This window comes from Saprolegnia diclina (genome assembly GCF_000281045.1).
Source record: "Saprolegnia diclina VS20 unplaced genomic scaffold supercont1.80, whole genome shotgun sequence".
In the NCBI taxonomy this organism is placed as follows: Eukaryota; Oomycota; class Saprolegniomycetes; order Saprolegniales; family Saprolegniaceae; genus Saprolegnia; species Saprolegnia diclina.
In genome coordinates this window covers 69332-87521 of record NW_008246147.1, presented here as the reverse complement: position 1 = coordinate 87521, position 18190 = coordinate 69332, and the positions used below count along the sequence as shown (strand labels likewise).

The window sequence follows — 18190 nt, the reverse complement described above, 5'->3', positions numbered from 1 at the left end:
CCGCGTCAGTGGCGCACACAAGGCAAGCTCCAAGCCCAGGCGACCGTTCACGGGGCCATTGGAAGTCTACACAGTGAATGCCGAACGATTGCCGCTGAGCATGCTTCAAGACGGGTTTCGACCTTCCATGACTTGAATTAAATGAATATTGCGATGTTGAACCCAGAGTTTCTCTTGAAAATGCCATTTTATTCAAATCAATTCATTGAAAAATCACCCAGTGCCTAGGGACGCCGCAAATCAGCACGTTCAGCCTCTCTCCATCACTAGCGACTTGTAGTGGGCCGTTGAAAATAATCCCAGCATTTTCCGACGTTTTTGCTCACAACACCGATCGCGCGCGCGGGTCCCGCAAGACGGTACGCACGAAGCGCAAGTCGATGTTCACGCGGCTTTGGTCATGTTCGTCTTCTACAAGCTATTTCCAGGTCACATGTCGAGCGGCGCGATCGCAACGACGTGACGATGGCATCCGAATGCTGCCCTCGAGTCGTCCGACGCAGTGCCAAGTCGTTCATGGCGTTTTAGCTTGTATTGATACATTGATAGATCAACGCCGATGGCTACTCGAAAGCTAGTCTCTGTCTTGCTTTGCATATCTAGGCTTGGTCCTATCCATACCGAGTTTTGCGTTGGCCAGCTCTTGACAGGGGTTAGGAATATGGCGTCTTCCCCAAACCCTCAAACTCAACGGACTAAGACAGATCGTTTCTGATTGGATTCTTAGGCGGTGAGCGCGGGACTCTCAAGCACGATACGGCGGACGCGGTCTCCGTCGTGTTCATAGCGGTGCTTGACATATCGAATCGGAGGCTGGGGGTTGAAGAGCCCCCGTAGCGGCGAGAGTGCGATCGAGATGCCACGGCAGGTGGCAAGGGCGCGGTCGACGTGGACAAACGTGGACCGGGAGAGATCTGTGTCGTCGATATCGATGACGACGCCGACGGGACTCGCTGCGTGCGACAGCGCCGTCGCGAGCGCCTCGATTTTTTCGTCCCCGAGGTACGACTCTTGAAAGGTGATCTGCCGGAGGCCCCGGCGAATCCAGTCGCCCAACGAGACGATCATGGCCTAGAACACGCTGGTGCTCAGCAAGCAAAATTGAATCGAGAGATCCTCGAGAACACACGTGGGCGGGACGTGGGCGGCGAAGACGCGCCAGGAGTCTGCGTTGAAGCGCGTGCTGTCGAGAACGAGGTGCCGGAGCGTCGGCGGAAACAAACCTCCGGCGGCTGGGAGCACGTTCGACACGAAGTAGCCGTCTCGGAGCTCGAGGAACGTCAGCGCTAGGAACGTGGCCAGAACGCGCAAGAGCGGGCTGAGGTTCATTTCTTCGCAGACGACGCGCAGCGACGACAGCTTGGCGCTGTTGAGACGCTGCAGAAACTGCACCAACGCGGCCTTGTCGGCCTCGTCCACCGAGATGTCCAATTGCTTCAGGCGCTTGAACGACGGCGCGACGGCGACGAGGGGTGCGACAACTCCGGGCGCGCTACTGTACAGTATTACACGCTTAAGCGACGTTGTCTTGGCGAGCATTGGCGCCAGCGCCGCGCTGATTGCGGCTCGGTGATCGGTGTGTTGGTATTCGAGCGTCAAGGACGAGGCGTGCTTCGACTCGAGCCATCGGCCCAAGGCCATGAGGAAGCTCGTGTCCGTCTCGATGCATGGCGTTGTGATGGATGCGACGCGGTGCGCGGGTGTCGTGACGGCCTCAAGGACCGACGTGTAATTTGGTAGATCGACGTCCGTCAGGTGAATGCACTCGCGCAAGATCGCACAGCAGCGCGGCAGGTCCCATAGATCTTGAGGGTACCTGTGCGTATAGCGCGTGAGCTTGGTGCTCCACAGTTGAAGCCACGCCAAGGCGTCGACATCGGGTGGCACACCGTCGCTGCTGTTGGAGCCGGCGGCCGCCGGAATGACCGGCATCGCGTCGCGCAAGAGAGCGGTAGCCGCGGGCGTGAGCTCCTCCAGATCCAGCAGAGGCCACATGCGGCTCCTCGCACGCTGCTCGCAGCCAAAAGAAATCCGTGTCATGCGCAGCGGGTGGTCGAGCAGCTCGTGCAGCGCGGCCAGCGGCGGGCTGCGCGCAGAGGCCGGCAGCGCCGATAGAAAGGCGTGGACCGTGCATGGCGCTGCGATGCACTGGACGATGCTCGTGAGCACGTGGTCCAAGTGCAGGACCGTCGGCGAGGCCGGCTCATCGACTCTTTGGTGCGGCTTGGTTGGGTGTTTTGAAATCGGTTTCCATATTGTATATGCTGCTAAAATGAAACTGATGCTAAAGCTGAACGCACGCAACTCATTCTCGCGCCTCAATCTCAAAATCTCAAAACCATTTGGATTTTGCTCGAAGCGCCTACCGGTCTGGCCAAACATGGCGATACGCCGCGAATACGCACGTACACTCTGAGCGAGCTGCAAGGGCTAGGCAGAGCTGACGCCCCCAAACAATCTCGAGGTTGATCACTGACACGCTGTTACGGTTTAGCTACAGTAGTAGCATTAGAGAGCTCATTGGGGCTGGGCGATGAGCTGGCGCAGTAGCATCAAGTCAACTCGAATCGGTGTTTGAGCCGTCGATGGACCCTCCGGTAGTCGGGCGACTGGTGGCCTCCAGCAAACACACGTTTGTCCACGACCACTCGCGTCATGGCCATGATCGACTACCAGCTGCGCGACATGACTCGCTTCCAACTTGACGACGAATAACTCGCGACGGGTCGACGCTTGTGCCGCGTCGCCGGCAGTGTCCGCACGCCACCGACTCGTTGACGCCGTTGGGACTCGTCGTTGGCGGCGATGTGCTGGGCCGTACCCGACATTTGATGCTGGAGATCTTCTACAAGAATGAGAGTTTGAGCGACGCTCGCTCGATGGATGGACGAAACGTCGGTGCAAGTGGCGTTGGGTATCAAGGTGAACGCGCGAGGCCGTCGCTATGTGCTTGTGCTCTACGTCCGCGGCCAACCGGTGGTAGAATGTCACGTTGACCACCACGCAACCAACTCGTGCAGGCTTTCCAGTCGCCGCTGTGTTGGCGGGCGTGGCTTGCCGCCGGCGCAAGTCAAGCGGAAGACATGATGTACTTCAATCACAATGGTAAATTTGACTTTGCTCCATCGGTCAAGGGAATTTTTGTTATTGGTATTCCCTTGCCATAGTGTGCTAGCCTCGGGCCCGAGGCGTCTCGATGGGCTCACGGCACACCTCGTGTTCTTAGCTCTCTGGCATGACCGGCGTCGCAAACCTGGCTCTCGGTGCTGCGAATCGTACGCGGAGAGGTGGTGACGATGCGCTGTTGTCTGCCCTGTCAAATCTTTCCGGATAATTCCGGATATGTGCAGGGCGGGCTATTTAAATTTTGTCCAATCACGGGCCAGTCTCGATTTTAAACCTTGGGTGGCACGATGACGGCGAGCGCAGCGCGGCCCGACGACGGCGTCAAGGTCGTCGTCCGCGTCCGGCCGATGAGCAGCGCCGAGAAGGCCCAGGGTAGCGCCAGCGCCGTGAGCCTCGACTTGACGACTGTCTCGCTTGGGCCCAAGACCTTTGCCTTTGACCACGTCTTCGGCCCGGCCGTCGGCCACGGCGACGTGTACGCCAAGAGCGCCGCGCCGCTCCTCGATGGCTTCTTCGCCGGCTACAATGCGACCATCTTTGCGTACGGACAAACCGGCTCGGGCAAGACGTACACGATGGGCACCAACTTTGACAGCGGCGTGAATGGCGTCATCCCGAGCGTCATGGCCGACGTCTTTGCCCGCGCCGCGACGCTCCTCGACACGAAGATGACGACGACGGTGCTCAAGCTCTCGTACCTCGAGATTCTCAACGAAGAAGTGTTTGATCTTCTGGCGCATGGGCCGCCCGACAGCCTGCGCATCAGCGACGACCCCAAGAAAGGCGTGGTCGTTATGGGCTTGTCCGAGCACACGGTCGCGTCGCTGGACGACGTCAAGGACCTCCTCGTGCGCGGTGGCAAGCAGCGCGCGACGGCCTCGACAAGCATGAACGACACGAGCAGCCGGTCCCACGCCATTTGCACGCTGACCATGCAGCAGCACCCGGCGTCCGACACGGAGCCCTCCAAGCTCTCCAAGTTCCACCTCGTGGATCTCGCCGGCTCGGAGCGCGCCAAGAAGACGCATACCGAAGGCGACCGATTCAAGGAAGGTACGCCTCTCGTCCTGCCATCAAGCATGGCGATGGCAGCCATCTGTAGGCGTGCACATCAACAAGGCGCTGCTCGTGCTTGGAAAGGTCATTACGTGCCTCAGCGAGAAGAAGAAGGGCAAGCCCGCCTTTGCGCCGTACCGCGAAGCCAAGCTCACGCGGCTGCTCCAAGACAGCCTCGGCGGCAACAGCAAGACCGTCATGATCGCGTGCGTGAGCCCTGCCGACGTCAACTTCGACGAGACAACGAGCACGCTGCGGTACGCCGAGCAAGCGCGCTGCATCCAGAACGCGGCCGTGGTCAACCGCGACCCTGCCGACAGCGAGGTACCTCGCGCTCCGCGTCCGCGGTCACTTGTATCATGAGCGTAGATTGTGTATTTGCGCCACCAAGTCGAACTGCTCAAGCTGCAGCTGCTCCAGCAGCGCGATGTCATGGCGATCCCAGCGGTTGCCTCTTGAGAACGACTATGGATGTACTCATACCGCAGCGTAGGACGTCAAGCAGCTCTACGCCGAGCTGAGCAGCTTGAAGAACCAGCTGCACCAGCTGCGCCAGGCCAAAGACCAGTGGAAGGCCCTCGCGCAGAACCACGAGCACGACCCGGACGCTGTCTCGCAGGCTGTCGCCGCCGAGATGCACGACATGGAGGTTGACTCAGCTTGTGATGCTTCTTTGTCGGCTCATGACGGCGAGTAGAACATTGACGGCGTCATTGCCGAGAAGGAGGTCATTATGAACGCTCTGCAGTCCAAGACATCGACCGACTCGATCGAGGTCCGACTGCAGACGCTCCAGGCGCAGTACGCGTCGCAGGTCGAAGCGTGCGCGCACATGACGCCGTCGCGTCAAAAGTCCAAGCTCGCGGTCGCGACGGCCGCCGAGCAAGAAGTCAAGCGGCTCCAAAAGCTGCATGCGCAAGGTCTCCTCAAGATCACGTCGCTGCAGCAGGAGCTCGCGAGCCTCAAGCAGATCAAGGCGCAGCTCCGGCGACAGCTCGCGCAGGAAGCCAAGGACCATATGAAGGAGAAGCGCGACCAGGAGCTCAAGCTCATGCAGCTCCAGCGCCGCGATGTAAAGAAGGACATGCAGCTCAAGAAGCTCGAGACGACGTTTGAGAAGCAGTCGTCGCTCCTCAAGCGCAAGAACGACGAGCTCGCCAAGATCCAAGCCAACAAGAAGCAAAAGACGGGTCTCCACACGAGCCGTCCGATCGTTGCTGTCGACGACCAGAAGGCGCTCGTACACGATGTGCTCGATGTTGCGCTCACGATCAAGGGCGCCAAAGCCGCCGTGCAAACTGAGTTTGACCAGCGAAAGGCCCTCGCTCTCGAGCTCAGCCAGCTGCCGCCAGCAAATGAGAGCCATGACGACGACGCCAAGCGCGCCACGTTGGAAGCGGCGCTCGACGTGAAGAACAAGACGATCCGCAAGCTCCAGCAAAAGCTCGAGCTGGTCGAGAAGCGGCAGCGCGGCGCGAGCAAGCTCTGTGTGCCGGACGTGGCAAGCTGCCACAAGATCATCCGGAGCCTCTTTGACGTGGCGGTCTCGTCGGCCAAGCAGAGCGACGAGCTCAAGGACATGGAGACACAGCTCGTCGCTGCCGAGACGCAGCTCGTGGCGCAAGCCAGCGCCGAGAACTCGGTCGCGGTTGCGTCCACGATGGTACGTTTCTTGTGTGCGAGGGACTGGGTGGACTTCGATTCGCGTAGCAAGCGAATCGCGAGCGCGAGCTCTTGGACGAGATTGCGGCGCTGAAAGCACAGCTCGAGACCAAGCGGCGCAAGGTACGACGGAGGCTCGACAGGCGGTCGATGAACTGCCTTACCGTAGAAGTCGAGTATGCCCACGAACTCGCTGGTGGTCGACGACGAAGGCGGCATCTCGAGCGGCCCCGAGGTCGACGAAGACGACAACGACTCGGACTACACGGACCACCCGCGCCAAAAGCAACCCAAGGTCTCAGCAGACCCGACGAGCTGTTGCCAGTGCCAAGGCAAGTGCGCCACCAAGATGTGCGCGTGCAGGTCCCGCGGCGGCGTGTGCGGACTCGAGTGTGCCTGCAGCGCAGCCAAGTGCAGCAACCGCGGCCACGCAGAGATTGAGACCGGCGTCCAAGACATCCTCAACGAGATCCTCGGAGGTCCTCTCGACGTCGACAAGGAGAACGTGGTGCCCCTGGCGACGCCGCGTGTCGAGACAGTGGACGATGCAGCAAGTATCGTCAAGCCACCGACGCAAGGTAGTAGTAGTAAGAAGCGGTCGGGTCTGCCCGTCCGGCGCAAGGGTCTCAACGAGCCCTCGAGCGTCGTCAAAAAGATCCCGACGATGCGACGGCTCTACGACGGCAACACCAACTTTGCGTCCTTGCACTCGCGCCTCAAGACCCTCGCGGGGACGTCCCCCGCCCCCTAGTTTTAGTTTACTATGTAATATCAATACCACTTCAGCCAGCCATCCCACATGTGGCATGTAAGCGCCAATGTCTCGATGCTCCTGCTTGACGCCACCCAGAAGACCTCTCCAACGTCGTCGACCAACTCGTGAGCCCTCGGTCAAAGCGCAGGCGCCAAATCAACCAGAACAGGTCCCACTGACATTACTGGTCTTGATGGCGTTGCTCCTACGATATGACAACCAGCCTCCTTGAGCTAGTAGCGAGGGTTGTTGGGGTTGTAGGCGATGATTTCGCGCAGCACGAGCAACTCCAGCTGCAGTTCCTTGTGTTCGCGGCCGACCCAGGCATCGGGCAGCGCGCTCCCGTGGTACAAAAGCCCAGCGGGAAACGACACGACGGCGCCGTAGTGCAGGCCCTTGTTCCGGCCAAACTGTACTTCCTGCGTCGGCTGGCCGCGAACGTGAAGGATCAGCACGTAGCGGGCGTCCCGGAGGAAAATCTTGATGCCGAGCGCCACTTGCACCGACGTGCCGTCCATCCACCGAGTGAGCTTGGAGCGCATGTCGCTGAGGCACTCGTTTTGGCCGGCAACCTCAAAGACAAAGGGCGGGAAGGGCTGGCCATCCCCAGCATCCAAGACGCTGCCACCGACAGCAAGCGAGCGAGGCAGGATGGTGGCGGTGGAGAGCTGCAAGCAGGTACCGACTGTGCACGGGTCGACGAAACAGTGCAAGCGAAAGTCCAAGTCGGCCGTGGAGCCCATGACGGCGTGGATCTGCGTCTCGAGGAGCTTCATGACCGATCGGGCCGTGTGCTCGTGTAAAAAGGTATACCGGCTGTAGACCACGAGGCGGCCAAGACTCGGGTCGTCGGCGCAGGGCTCATGCACCCACGGGCGCAGAGCGGCCCCCACCTCAAGAAACCAACGCTTGAGGTCGGCAACCGAAACGCGCTCGAGGACGACGGTCAGACCCCACGACACGTCGCCGTCGACGTCGAGACTCGGCGCGTCGCTGATGATGGCAGCTTCAATCTCCTTGAGACGATCTTCGGCAGCCACGACCTGGGGAGGCGCGATTGCCCGGTAGCGCTGCCGCACGGCGTTGGCCAACGCGCGGCGTTCCGCAGCAACTTGCTTGTCGGTCTGCATCGTCGACAATGGAGACTTTCGGGTCGAGCAACGGGCGCTTCGGTTGTTGGACTTTCTAAGCAAACCGGATCCGGATAAAGATACGCCAATCACGGAATCATGGACGTTCAAACTCGAGTTTCCCCAATGCTGTCGTGCACCTGACCAACAATATGAAGCTAGGCTCACTGCGCTCGTATCAAGACGGGACTGTGATTGGACAGCTCACATCCGCAGCACCGAGACCATGGTCTGCGACGTCGACCTAACCAGAGAGCTAGCCGACCGCGCACACGCACAAGCCGTCAACGAGGCAGCCATGCCGGTGTACCGCTCGATTGCACCGGCCAACGTCTTGGCGGCCAAGGTGTACACCACGACGATCGAGGCAGCGCTTCTGGACGACGCACCGTCCGTGGACGTCGAGGGCGACGCGGTGCGGGACCCGTTCGTAGTCTTCTCGGGCATCTCGACGCCGGACATCAAGGCGTGGCTGGAGCACTTCGTCGTGGCGCCGCGGGTGCATGAGCCCAGCGCTGAGGATCCGACGGTCGGCCGCCTTCTCGTCTACAGCAAGCAAACATTTTTGCACGAGAAACTAGGTGCTCGATGCCGCCGGGTACGTCGTCGAGGGCTTGGACATGGCGTACTTCATTCCACGCATCTGCAAGCCTCAAGCTCTTTCTGCGCCACCGCCGCTACGTGCTCGTGCTCCACGTTCTGCTAGTGAGGACACCACAATGTTGTTCTGACCTTGGTGAGTTGCGTGGCCACGCGCAAACGAGCGACGGTCGCCAGGTCGTATAGGGCCCACGACGTCGCCGCATCCTCCGCGCCCGTGGCCAGCCGACGGAAGAAGCTGAATGTGGCAATGCTCGACCTTTGCTCCTATAATTCACTTCGTTCGGTCTCTTGTGTGAGAAGATGGCGCTTCCGACTGTTTGGCGCCAAGCCGACTTGCTTCGCCAAGACTTGGTCGCACGACGCCCGTGCATTCACTGAACCAACGTAGCTAGGATTCGTAGCATACATGTAGTGCCTTGTGTGCTCAAGCGAAGCTTGTATTAGTCTATCACGTACACGGTTGCGAGGTTGCACGAGGCCACTAGATTGAGCGCCATCAGCAAAGGTAACAACCTGCCAGTGCGCAGAGTGAGCTCGTCGTCGTTGCCCACCTCTGTGTCTCGTGCTAGCCGGTGGTCATTGCGCTGGTTAACCTGCACGACCATCACCGAGGGTCATGGATCGTACTTCTTGTTGGGCGATGGTCCTTCGACAATCCGACAGCAGTCGGCCGTCTTGCCCCATCGCACCTTCTCGCCTTCACCAGTACCTCGTCTTGATGGTAGGAAGCCCTTCGTACCATCGGTCGGGCATGGTCTTGCGGCCAAGGCCGTCATTGGCGCCTGGGCCATCACTGCCATGGGCTGGCGCTCCGCTGCCACTTCCCAAAGATCCACACAGGCATGCAAATCGTCGTCGAATTAAAATATATAGGTGTTTGTATGCATTATGCGACAATACAATTGGCCGGGGACGCCCCGGGGCACCATCACTCGCCATTAGCCGATTCCCAGCCGACGACCATGGACCGCTTCCGCGACGTGAGCACGTCGCCCGTGCGCGAGGGCCTCGACGACGAAGACGATGTCCGCCCGAGCTCGACCGCCATCGTGCTGCACCCGGCGCCGTACCCGACGACGACGACGACGACGACGACCTCCTACGCGTACGCGCCGCCGGCGCCGCAGCGCTACCGCGGCCTGAGCAACCAAGGCGCGACCTGCTACATGAACAGCCTGCTCCAGACGCTGTACATGACGCCTGAGTTCCGCAACCGGCTGTACCAGTCCAAGCTCACGGCGACGACGGACCTCGACGTCAACATTCCGTTCCAGCTCCAAAAGCTGTTTGCGAATCTCCAGATGAGCAAGGAGCGCAAGGCCATCGACACCAAGGCGCTCACCAAGAGCTTCGGCTGGAACTCGTCGGACGTCTTCCAGCAGCACGACGTGCAGGAGCTCTGCCGCGTGCTCTTTGACGCGCTGGAAGAGTCGTTCAAGGGCACGCCCGACGAGCAAATGGTCAACGAGCTCTACCAAGGCAATACTTGCTCGCCATATCTGCATATTGGCCTCATGGCGCATCGTCCTAGGCACGCTCAAGGACTATGTGCAGTGCGCCAAGTGCGGCAACGAGAGCAGTCGCCTCGACAACTTTCTCGACCTCTCGCTCGTCATCCGGCCGTTTGGCTCGACGCAGATGATGCGCAGCGTCGAAGAAGCGATCGAGTTCTTCCTCAAGCCCGAGATGCTCTCGGGCGACAATCAGTGGGACTGCGACAAGTGCGCCAGCAAGCAAGACGCGATCAAGGGCCTCAAGTTTGCCAAGCTCCCGTACCTTCTCTCGCTCCAGCTCAAGCGCTTCGACTTTGACTACGTCACGTTCAACCGCATCAAGCTCAACAACCAAGTGACCTTTCCAAAGTACCTCAACATGAACACGTACGACCCGACGTCGGGTGCGATCGCCCGCAAGATGTCGCTCGAGCGCCTCGAGCTCTCGGAGGAGACGCCGCCGCCAGCGCCGCGCCGCGTCTCGCTCGACGACACGGACGACGACGAGGACGCTGTCCGAGACACGTGGCACCCGGACTTTGACGTCGATGCGCTGGCGGAGGACGGGCCGTTCGTCTACGAGCTCTTCTCAGTGCTGATTCACTCGGGCAGCGCCATGGGCGGGCACTACTACGCGTACATCAAGTCGTTTGAGGACGACTCGTGGTACAACTTCAACGACTCGAACGTCTCCAAGATCACGGAAGCCGAGGTGCGCACGGCGTGGGGCCCGGCAGCGTCGCCGGTCGCATCGAGTGGCAACTACTACTACCGGTCGTCGCACTCGACGTGCGCCTACATGCTCATGTACCGCCAGGTCGACGCCCGGCGGAACGGCCATTTCCTGCCCGACGACGCGCTGCCGTCGTTTCTCCAAGAGCTCATCCAGGCCGACGAAGTGCGGCGGCTCGAGAAAGAGAAGGAGAGAGAGGAGCGTGCGCGCCTCATTCCGCTCAAGCTCTTCTACGACGGCAGCCACAAGACGCTGCATGTCTCCAAGCTGCTGCCGCTGAGCGACGTCGTGGCGCAGGCCCAGACGCTCTTCGGACTCGACCTTCCGAGCGACCGCGCCCGACTGCGCAACTACTCGGAGTACACGAGCTTGCCGCTCGAGACGTACGACGGCCGCGAGATGTGCTCGCTCGCCCAGCTGCAAATCTACGCGCACTGCGCCTTGTACCTCGAAGTCCGCGCGAGCGTCGACGAGGCGTGGGAGGCGTACGACCCGACCGCCCTCCAGCTGTTACTGCGGCGCTACGTGCCGTCGACAGCGACGACGCCCGAGCACTTTACCGAGCCGCCCGTAAGCGTACAGGTCCCGGAAGAAGCGACGCTCGGCGACTTGATTGCGCTGCTCAGCACCAAGTTTGGCATCGAGAGAGACCGTTTGCGCGTCCTGCAGATGAGCTCGTCGAGCTACTGGTCGATCGTGACGACGATCCTCAACCCGAATAACGACGAGGCGACGCTGCAGCAGACGCTGCGCATGGATCTCAAGCTGCGCCAGGGCATTGAGCTCTACGTGGAAGAGTGCGACAACCTCATGCACTGGTCGCTGGCCAAGGACCACTTTGAGGCCCGCGCGCACCTGATCACGCTCCAGGTCAAGACAAAGGAGAAGACGTTGCTGGCGGCCAAGGGCGTCGATGCCAAGGAAGGTGGCATGAGCTGGCCGTTCCAGGTCGACCGCCGCGAGAACCTCCAGGTGCTCAAGGACAAGCTCTGCGCCTTCTTCCACTTGGAGCACGACGCCTTCAAGCTCTGTCGCAACGCAGAGAAGGGCCAGGAGCTCAAGGCCATGGATACGTCGTTCAAGAACCTCACGCTCATGGACAACAGCAACGTGTACGTCGTGCTCGGGACGCCGCTGCGCGTTGGCGAGTTCTCGGTGCAAGTCCATCTGTTTACGCCCAAGGCGACCGACGAGGACGAAGCGAGCGTCGTGCTGCCGCCGTGGATGCACACGAACGAGCTCTCGCTCTGCACCAAGCTCATCGTCTCGAGCGCAACGCCGGTCGCCGACATGAAGGCGCGGATCTTGACGGCGCTGCAAGCCACGTACCCTGCCGCCAAGTACCTCCGACTGCGGGACCTTCTCTCAAGCCGCCGCCTCTCGCGCGTCCTGTCGGACGGCTTGACGCTCGGTGAAGCCTCGGCGCTCACGTTGTATGAGAACCGCGAGTTTGCGGTGCAGATTCTGGATGCGGTCGACACGCTGCCGTCGACGCACACGCTCTTCTCGGTCGTGCTCTTTGACCGGTCGACGCTCCGGTTTGGGCGCCGCGTCGAGATTTCATTTTCGCCCGAGACGCCCGGCATCCACTGGATGGACGCACTGCTCATGGAGCTCGAGAAAGTGTTTGGGATCCCTGGCGATGCCATCCAAATCGCCAAGCCGCTGCAAACGTCCGACGTTGACGTCAACGACATTCAAGAGACCCCGTGGATCCGCCGCGACGAAGGCCTCCGCTTTCACAACGTGCCGTCGCTCGCCACGTACGGCGACCGGCTCGTGGTGGCGGACGCGCGCGTGCCGCTCAAAGTGCTTTCGAAAGAAGAGTCGATCGCCCTCCAAGTGCTCATCGACCAAGCGACCGACAATGAGATGCTGGGCATTGGTGGCACGCCGTCGGCGGCGGCCATGCACGTCTACGGCCCGTCGCTGCCGTCGTCCGGGTCGAGCTACTACCGCGGCGGGTACGTCAAGCCCAAGGAGACGGCGCTCTTCATTCGCACCAACAAGGCGCCGAGCGGCAAGAGCAGCTCCGACTCGAGCGTGCCCGTCTCGCCCATCACGGGCAACGACGACGACGAGACGCCCGAAGACAAGGAGTTTGCGCGGAGTGGAGGCGCCGACGTGTTTACCGACCTGCATTAAGCTGCGTTGAATGCATCTCGTTTGGTTTTTCGCGCATGGGACAAAAGTCGCTTGATTGGTCGAGTGCTCTTACGACTCGAGGGTTAGGGTCCGCTCGTTCGAGACATAGAGCTATGCTATTCCATTATGATGTACTGTCTAGTAGTCGCTAGCGTCGCCATGCAATCGCGCAATGTGGGTGGTCAAGCCGTAGCAACAGTCGCAGACGTAGCGCGTTTGTCGTGTCTTGGTCGGTGGTACTAAGCGGTATTGCCAGCCGTGCGCAAGGACTTCGTCGATGTCCTTGTCCTGGATGGCTGCCCAAAAGAGGTCGAGGCGATCGGAATCGATGTCGACGTTGGCAGCGGCCAAGACGCGCTCCATGGCCGCGCGCGTCACGTCGCTTGTCTGCAGCGAGAGAAGGAGGTACGTGGCCACGTAGCGCATCTCGTATTGATCAATGCACTTGGGTTTGCAGCTCACCTCGCGCCCTGGCGGAATGCATGTAGGACGTCAAATAGTGATGGTCTGGGACATCATGGCCTTGTTGCCTGTGCTCCGGGGCACAAGGGGACCTCGCAACAGCAATTGTCGTGCCGGGCGGTTGTCACCTGGGACATACTAGTGCAGGAGCTTCGGAGCTGGCTTTGCGCTCTCTTATTTGCTTGCAGAGACGAGTAATCGCCTTGATGATTCTCGCTCATGTCTTGTCGTTGGGTGCTGGCCCAGGACAAGTTGCTGCGTATTCCACGCGTCGGGACACGAGGCCACGCCGTTGGTTGAGCCAGCGACTATATATTTGTGCATAAAGCTAGTTATTCTCGAGAAAGTCGCGGACGCGGGCGTTGGCAGCGGCCCAGAGCTGTCGCTCGAGCGCAAGCGTTCGACGGGCGGCGTCAAGGGTGATGTACTGGCGACCGTGCACGGCAACGCAGAGAACGGTGAGCAGGACGACGAAGAAATGCCTCTTGAATAGGATTGGGACAAAGGCGACGAGCCCGATCGACGACACGTGCTTGGTCATCTCGTTGAAGATGGCGTTCTCACGCTTCTGCACGCGCGTGTGTTGACGCAAGTAGTAGCTGTACTCACCTTCGTCCGTCATGTCCTTGGGCTCTGTCGGCCGCATGATCGGAGCCGGCGCGTCGAGACGCCACGGCAGACAGCAGTTGGGCACACACGCGATGAGCGACACCGCCACCGGACAGCACATGCAGAGTACCGATGCGTACAGGAGGATGCCTGGGAGGATGCTGCTCTCGGACATGCTAATAGCGAAATGCATCTCAAGTTGCGACCCGATCAGCGTCCCACTCTAAGGAAAGGGTTGGGGTTTCTTGGTATTTGGCGGTTGGCAGCTGCCGGTGCTAGTAGGTGGTCGACGCCGTGGGCGAGATCTACTCGATGCAAAAGGAGCTAAGGCGTCCCTTCAAGCCGTACTGCTGTTGAGACGCGTGGGCTAGCGCGATGTACGTCGTGGCCAAAGAACCGAAAACAACCCAACGGCAATGGGTGAATTCGTCAACAACCAACTCAACTTTTGATGGGTGGCGTCTCTCACAAGACATTATTAGTTGGGAAAAGGAAAGCTCGAGACGATGGACGAAGCTCTCACAGCAATGGTCACCGAGCCGTTTAGCCGCGGGCTCTGCGTCCTCATCATTCTCGTTCAGTACCTCGCGATCTGGGTCGACCGCACCGTGCTCTACCCGTCGCCACGCATCGACCTCTCGTTCGTGACCGACGACGACTACGCGTCATCCGACAAGATTGGCCGCATCGCCAACCGCCAAGAGCTGCTGATCTTATTCCGCAAGAGCAATACCTTTCTGCGCGTGCTGCTCGAGAGCCTCGGCCCGCTCGTGGGCTTTGTTGCCCTCGCTCTCGGCAGTACGTTGGTGTCGAGCGTCGTCCAGTGGCTCGTCATCCTCCCGAGCTTTGCGCTGGTCGCGTACGGGTATCTCTGGCTCGCGATCGACAAGTTCAAGGCCGACGACCTGGTCGCGCAGTGGGAAGCGTGGGAAGCCGCCAGCATCGCCGCGCTCGAGGTCCGCGCCAAGCTCGCAGTCTAAGTGACGCTCAACAAGCTGTGTTTTGCTCTCTACTTGCAGAGTTCGTGCTGCGGGTTCAAACCTTACTACTTCCACGACTATAAAGAACGACGCAGTTTCTCGACTGTCGAGAGAAGCTGCCGAGTGAGCTCGGTCGCCATGATGAGCAACTTCCTGCCAACCGCCGGCCACGCTCTGGACCGAGCGCCAACGAGCGATGCTCGCCGTCAATAGCTCGGCCACCGGTCCAGCGAGCACGTTATGCGAAGCTGACAAACCGTGGGTCTGGGCATGCCCTCTTCATGGGCTGCAGACCGCGGTTGAAAGAGCACATGTCGCTGCCGGGATCCTCGTTCACCGAGTACGTAGGGTCAAGACCTTGCGTACCATTGGAACTCCTACGTCTTACGACGCCAGGTTGCCACGCGTCAGGAGTCGAGGAGGCGTGTATACGAAGTGCGACGATGGATTCACACAGCGTTGTTAAGTGAGGATCTAGTTCAACGCCTGTTCCGCAGCCTTGGCCTTGGCCTTGCACTCAAGGTCAAAGAAGTTGCAGTCCGAGTACTTCCACGGGTACGGCTTGGTGCGGAGCTTGTTGTGCGCGTAGACGATGGGCTCGCCCTCGTGGTGGTGCTCGTGGCCGCCGGCGTGGCTGATGGCCGTGACGACCGTCAAGCCGGCCATGCCCGCGATCATGGCCTTGGAGACGTTCGTCCACAAGGTCATCTGCTGGAGGGCTTCGGCCTCCGTCGCGTGCGACGACATCTGGCGGGCGCCGGCGCGGGCAGCGGTGCGCATGGACTTGGTCAAGGTAGCCGACTACGCACATATACCGACGTCAACCTTCGCCGTGCGATCCATCGTCCGGGTCGACGTACCATATTGAGACTTGGTGAGGGATTCCGAACTGACTGGCTGGCAACCACAACCTGTATTTTTCGCTGTTTGTTTCGTTGCTTACGGTTCTGTTTTATACAATCTACACTTGCGTTTTATATGTAATTGCTTGGGTGTTTTAAACCGGCGACAGAAAAACGACATCGTCAACGGATGCCGCTTCGTATCCGGCGTTTCCGGATAAAACGCGAGGGTTTTTTGTGTCGATAGCAAGGCGGGACATATTATGCAACGGCGGCGGAACAGCCCCGAAGCGACGCCGTCCCGGTCTTCGTGGTGCTGCCATGGCGGAGCGTACGCTGAAATACCACGCTAGAGGACATGGGCGGTGGGCTAGGCGATGCGCCGTGGAGCTGTACTCTAGCCCGGACGGCGAGGCCCGGGCAGCACTTGACGGCAGAGGCCAGCGCGCAAGATTCGAGAGTGGTTGCATGGACAGGCAAGTGCAGTGTGTACATAGTGTATAAGAGTGTGATTAGAAAAAGTCGGCTGCCCGCATGCGCTTCGAGTTGAGCGTCGTGTTGCGCTTGACGCTCGTCATGTCGTGCTTGGCCTTGATCTCCTTGACCTTGAGCACGCCCTTGCCCGTCGCCGGTTTGACCACTTCTACTCGCGACGACTCAGCTTTTTGTTGGTTGTTGGTTGTTGAGTTTGGTTGGACCCACCTTTCGTCGCCGACTTCTTCATACGCTTCATCGAGAGCTCGTACGGCAGCGCCTTGCTCTTACCAAATGTCACGCGCTTCGTGTCCTCCGAGTCCTCGGCCGCCTCCTCGACAACCGGCGCCGCCTTGCGCTTCAGGCTCTTCGCCTCCTTCTTGGTCGCTTTCGACGAGCGCTCGCAGTGGCCGCACATCGTCTTGCCCGTCGGCACGAGACCCTTGCCAAAGCCGCCGCACGACGCACAGCGCGGGTACGGCGTGGTCTTTTCCTTCTTCTTCGAGGCCGGCTCGTCCTTCTTGGCCTTCTTGGCCGGCTTTTCTTCGACCACCGGCGCCTTCTTCGCCGCCTTCTTGGGCTCGACGACCACCGGCTCCTCCTTGGCCGCCTTCTTCGCCTTCTTCGTTTCCGCTTCGACGGCCTTGACCTTCTTGGTCTCGACAACTTCGTCCTTGGTCTTCTTGGTCTTCTCGACCTTCTCGACCTCCTTGGTCACCTTCTTGGGCTCCTCCTTGGCGGCCTTCTTGGTCGCCTTGGTTTCCTCGACAACAACCTTCTTCGGGGACTCCTTCTCGGCCTTCTTGTCCATGACAACCTTCTTGGGCTCTTCCTTGGCCGCCTTCTTGGCGGCGACCTTTTTGGCCTCCGCCACCTTCTTGGCAGGCGCCGTGTTCTTGGCAGCCTTCTTGGCCATGTCCTGACGCGCCTTGGCGATCGCATCCGGCTTGGACGAGTCGACCTTGGTCTTGGCGTACATGGTGGCATAAATAGTGTAGAGCAAGTTGCGGTTGCGGTCGAGCGTCTCCCTAGTCATCCGTCAGATCGATCTCTCTTCGCAGAAGCTCAAGCTCGTACTCGGCCGCCGCAATCTCAAAGATGCGGTGCTGCACCTCGGCGAGCGCCGCGGCTGCAAACTGCTTGGGCGCTTCGGCCTCGTCGTCGGTCGTCTCGGCGTCGGTTGGCGCCGGCTTGGTGTGCTGCGTGTCGAGGAAGAAATACTCGGACACGAGCGGGGTGAGGATGAGGTCGTGCACGCGCTTGGCGACGGCCTTGTCGGCGTCCGTGCTCATCAACGTGAAGAAGGGCGCGAGGAGCTGCACAAAGGCGTCGGCGGGAATCGAGTCGCCGACGGCCTTGAAGAGCTCCGAGAGGTAGACATCCGAGACGTGGAGGCGGAGACCGTTGGGCAGCTGCGAGAGAATCGCGCTCTCGAGGTGCGACGCAAAGGCTTCGTTGAGCGCAAACTCGGTGGCCTCGAGGAACTTGAAGCTCTGGAAGAGCATCATGCGCACGAGCGTGTAGAACTTGTCGAGGCGGAGACCGTCAATGCCATGCCACTCGCGCTGGATCGTCTTGAAGAACGAGTGCACGAAGCGCAGCTTGAGCGCGTCCGATGGGAACGCGTGCACGAGCTTGGAGAGGTTGTCGGCGAGCTCTTGCTGGATCTTCATCTTGTCGCTCATCCACATGCCTAGGTGCGATGCTTGAGATGGCAAAGGTACGAGGCGGCGTACAGTAGAAGAGCGCCTTCCAGATCTTATCGAGGTCGAGGTCGGACCACTCCTTCTTGGAGACGAGGAAGAGCGTGAGGCTCTTGACAGCCTTGTCGCGCACGTTCTTCTCTAGAGCGCGCATGAGCCTTCGGCTGCAGCCACGAGCCTACCGGTGTGGGCGAGCTTCTGGCCAAACTTGGAGGCCGCCGAGATGTCCATCTTGGCGCAGGTAGAATGAGAATGAGCTGCTTCGCAACCAATGCTCTGCAGAGCAAATAATTACCACCAATCAACACGCGCGATTTCTCTCGACCAATGAAAACGCGCAACAACATAGAGTTTCGGCCAATCACCGACGCGGATTCGCCCTGGCGTGGCGCGATCTTGACGTTGGTCGTCGAGATGC

At 60.2% G+C, this 18190-nt stretch overlaps 9 protein-coding genes across 9 annotated transcripts; 3 read left to right on the top strand and 6 right to left on the bottom strand.

Moving 5' to 3' along the window:
* Positions 1-723: 723 nt before the first annotated feature.
* On the bottom strand, positions 724-1995 carry SDRG_14908 (hypothetical protein; the record flags this gene model as incomplete). The annotated part of the gene is made up of 2 exons (XM_008621068.1): positions 724-1071; positions 1126-1995. 2 exons carry the CDS (start codon positions 1993-1995, stop codon positions 724-726), a joined length of 1218 nt encoding a protein of 405 aa, XP_008619290.1.
* A 1400-nt stretch (positions 1996-3395) lies between these two features.
* On the top strand, positions 3396-6663 carry SDRG_14907 (hypothetical protein). The gene is made up of 7 exons (XM_008621067.1): positions 3396-4179; positions 4229-4506; positions 4552-4629; positions 4676-4831; positions 4880-5845; positions 5893-5967; positions 6014-6663. The coding sequence occupies exons 1-7, from the start codon at positions 3414-3416 to the stop codon at positions 6593-6595; spliced, it is 2901 nt and encodes a 966-aa protein (XP_008619289.1). The 5' UTR covers positions 3396-3413; the 3' UTR covers positions 6596-6663.
* Positions 6664-6768: 105 nt separating this feature from the next.
* SDRG_14906 (hypothetical protein) lies at positions 6769-7728 on the bottom strand (the record flags this gene model as incomplete). The annotated part of the gene is made up of 1 exon (XM_008621066.1): positions 6769-7728. The coding sequence occupies one exon, from the start codon at positions 7726-7728 to the stop codon at positions 6832-6834; it is 897 nt and encodes a 298-aa protein (XP_008619288.1). The 3' UTR covers positions 6769-6831.
* Positions 7729-9236: 1508 nt separating this feature from the next.
* Positions 9237-12825, top strand: SDRG_14905 (hypothetical protein). Its single transcript, XM_008621065.1, has 2 exons — positions 9237-9810; positions 9863-12825. The coding sequence occupies exons 1-2, from the start codon at positions 9294-9296 to the stop codon at positions 12700-12702; spliced, it is 3357 nt and encodes a 1118-aa protein (XP_008619287.1). The 5' UTR covers positions 9237-9293; the 3' UTR covers positions 12703-12825.
* Positions 12775-13179, bottom strand: SDRG_14904 (hypothetical protein). Its single transcript, XM_008621064.1, has one exon. It carries the CDS (start codon positions 13126-13128, stop codon positions 12841-12843), a length of 288 nt encoding a protein of 95 aa, XP_008619286.1. The 5' UTR covers positions 13129-13179; the 3' UTR covers positions 12775-12840.
* A 271-nt stretch (positions 13180-13450) lies between these two features.
* Positions 13451-13948, bottom strand: SDRG_14903 (hypothetical protein; the record flags this gene model as incomplete). The annotated part of the gene is made up of 1 exon (XM_008621063.1): positions 13451-13948. One exon carries the CDS (start codon positions 13946-13948, stop codon positions 13493-13495), a length of 456 nt encoding a protein of 151 aa, XP_008619285.1. The 3' UTR covers positions 13451-13492.
* A 311-nt stretch (positions 13949-14259) lies between these two features.
* On the top strand, positions 14260-14782 carry SDRG_14902 (hypothetical protein). The gene has a single exon (XM_008621062.1). The coding sequence runs from the start codon at positions 14280-14282 to the stop codon at positions 14751-14753; it is 474 nt and encodes a 157-aa protein (XP_008619284.1). The 5' UTR covers positions 14260-14279; the 3' UTR covers positions 14754-14782.
* Positions 14783-15227: 445 nt separating this feature from the next.
* On the bottom strand, positions 15228-15616 carry SDRG_14901 (hypothetical protein; the record flags this gene model as incomplete). The annotated part of the gene is made up of 2 exons (XM_008621061.1): positions 15228-15554; positions 15614-15616. 2 exons carry the CDS (start codon positions 15614-15616, stop codon positions 15228-15230), a joined length of 330 nt encoding a protein of 109 aa, XP_008619283.1.
* Positions 15617-16107: 491 nt separating this feature from the next.
* Positions 16108-18003, bottom strand: SDRG_14900 (hypothetical protein; the record flags this gene model as incomplete). The annotated part of the gene is made up of 5 exons (XM_008621060.1): positions 16108-16238; positions 16298-17097; positions 17147-17762; positions 17806-17913; positions 17955-18003. The coding sequence occupies 5 exons, from the start codon at positions 18001-18003 to the stop codon at positions 16108-16110; spliced, it is 1704 nt and encodes a 567-aa protein (XP_008619282.1).
* Positions 18004-18190: the final 187 nt, after the last annotated feature.

Excerpts from the sequence above, each read along its gene's own strand:
- SDRG_14907 (XM_008621067.1), top strand. The coding sequence starts at position 3,414 with ATGACGGCGAGCGCAGCGCGGCCCGACGACGGCGTCAAGGTCGTCGTC. Across the intron at positions 4,507-4,551 it reads GCGACCCTGCCGACAGCGAG|ATTGTGTATTTGCGCCACCA; the intron begins GTACCTCGCGCT and ends TCATGAGCGTAG. Across the intron at positions 5,968-6,013 it reads TCGAGACCAAGCGGCGCAAG|AAGTCGAGTATGCCCACGAA; the intron begins GTACGACGGAGG and ends GCCTTACCGTAG.
- SDRG_14905 (XM_008621065.1), top strand. The coding sequence starts at position 9,294 with ATGGACCGCTTCCGCGACGTGAGCACGTCGCCCGTGCGCGAGGGCCTC. Across the intron at positions 9,811-9,862 it reads GGTCAACGAGCTCTACCAAG|GCACGCTCAAGGACTATGTG; the intron begins GCAATACTTGCT and ends GCATCGTCCTAG.
- SDRG_14904 (XM_008621064.1), bottom strand. The coding sequence starts at position 13,128 with ATGCGCTACGTGGCCACGTACCTCCTTCTCTCGCTGCAGACAAGCGAC.
- SDRG_14902 (XM_008621062.1), top strand. The coding sequence starts at position 14,280 with ATGGACGAAGCTCTCACAGCAATGGTCACCGAGCCGTTTAGCCGCGGG.